This window comes from Echinops telfairi, unplaced genomic scaffold (assembly GCF_000313985.2).
Source record: "Echinops telfairi isolate 266 unplaced genomic scaffold, ASM31398v2 ScPeMD7_7424;HRSCAF=8462, whole genome shotgun sequence".
Classification (NCBI taxonomy): Eukaryota; Metazoa; Chordata; class Mammalia; order Afrosoricida; family Tenrecidae; genus Echinops; species Echinops telfairi.
This window is the reverse complement of record NW_022111324.1, coordinates 68,588,164-68,589,557: the sequence shown is the minus strand read 5'-3', so window position 1 is coordinate 68,589,557 and position 1,394 is coordinate 68,588,164. Positions and strand designations below refer to the sequence as shown.

Sequence of the window (1,394 nt, the reverse complement as noted above, 5' to 3'; positions counted from 1 at the left end):
GGAGCATCTCGTCTCATAGTGGGGTTGGCCATGTGGTCCTCTCTGTGGACTGGCTGCTCTGTTTGGCCTAGTGGGTCAGGATGTGCTCCAGTCTCTCCTCCTCCCCCGTTTCACTCAATACTTAAAAACTGTTTGTTGCTTTCTACTTCCATTGAGTCGAGTTTTACGTGCCAAGGCAAGCTACACATAATCGGCATACACTCTTATGTAAAGAGTAATCTATAAAGACAGTCCCTTGCTCTTATAACCAGACTGAAATACAATTACCTTATTTAAAGCGTGCCCAACATGAACATCCCCATTTGCATAGGGAGGTCCATCGTGAAGACAAAATTCTGTCTTTGCTTTTCTTTCTCTTTGCCAAGAATACAGTTCTGAAAATCCACATTTCTGTGTAAAAGGAACAAAAAGCAACGACTGAGTATCATATATACTCCCAATGTCACCATAAATAACAGCCAGTACTTGCTTACTTTTAAAACTCACATTCCGATCTACTCGATTCTGAAAATCAATAGTAAGGCTTTTAAAATGCCTAGCTGAATACACTTCTCTCAAAACCTTTCATTTCCACCATTACCTTCAGAATAATGAGTCAAACTTTATGAGGTCTACAGGACCTGACAAGATTTTTTGTCATTTCTGTTGTTAGTTATCATATTGACTCCTATGCTTGGTGACTTTTTGTATAAAACAAAACATTGCCCAGTCCCAGAACATGTTCACACTCTTACTATGAGAGTCTACCGTCGTATATCCACCTCACTGAGGGGCTCTCTCGTTTTCACTAACCCTCTACCAAGAAGCCCTCATCCATCAACCACAAGGATGCTAGTTTGAAACCAGCAGCCATTCCTTGGGAGAGAGATGAGGCATTCTACTCTCTTAAAGAGTTAGTCTAGGACACACAGGGGTCATTCTACCCTGGGCTATCGGGTCATTATGAGTAGGAATCAACATGATGGCAGTGATTTTTTTAAGTCTACTTTACCAAATTCTCACCACTGGACAGACAGACAACATCATGATAAATGAGTAGCACTCTGGTTATATATGTTTCTCTGTGTGTGTATACACACACAAATATTTAAGACTGATTTGTTTGCTCCTCTGGCAGTCCATGGTACAGTCAATATTCTTCATCTACACAACTGTGTAAATACATTACTTCTTCAGTCTTCCTTTATCATGGTCCAGATATGCATGCATATGAGCTGACAGAAAAGATCATGGCTTGGGTCAAGGACACTGTATTAGTCTGGGTACGTTAGAGAAACAGATCCACAAAGCCCTCCATCTCACAAAACAGAGGCAATGATGCCGACTGCAGGAGGAAAGCTGAGTCAGTGAACGAATAAGCATCTCAGCACTAGCAGGGGGCTCCACACGGCTGC

At 41.8% G+C, this 1,394-nt stretch overlaps 1 protein-coding gene across 1 annotated transcript in view; it reads right to left on the bottom strand.

The window, feature by feature from the left end:
* Nucleotides 1-1,394, bottom strand: part of IARS2 (isoleucyl-tRNA synthetase 2, mitochondrial) — a 55,069-nt gene that overhangs the window by 50,265 nt on the left and 3,410 nt on the right. The window contains exon 2 of the mRNA XM_004699907.2: nucleotides 268-390. Within this exon, the coding sequence (XP_004699964.1) occupies nucleotides 268-390 (123 nt within the window). The remainder of the gene's footprint in view (nucleotides 1-267; nucleotides 391-1,394) is intronic.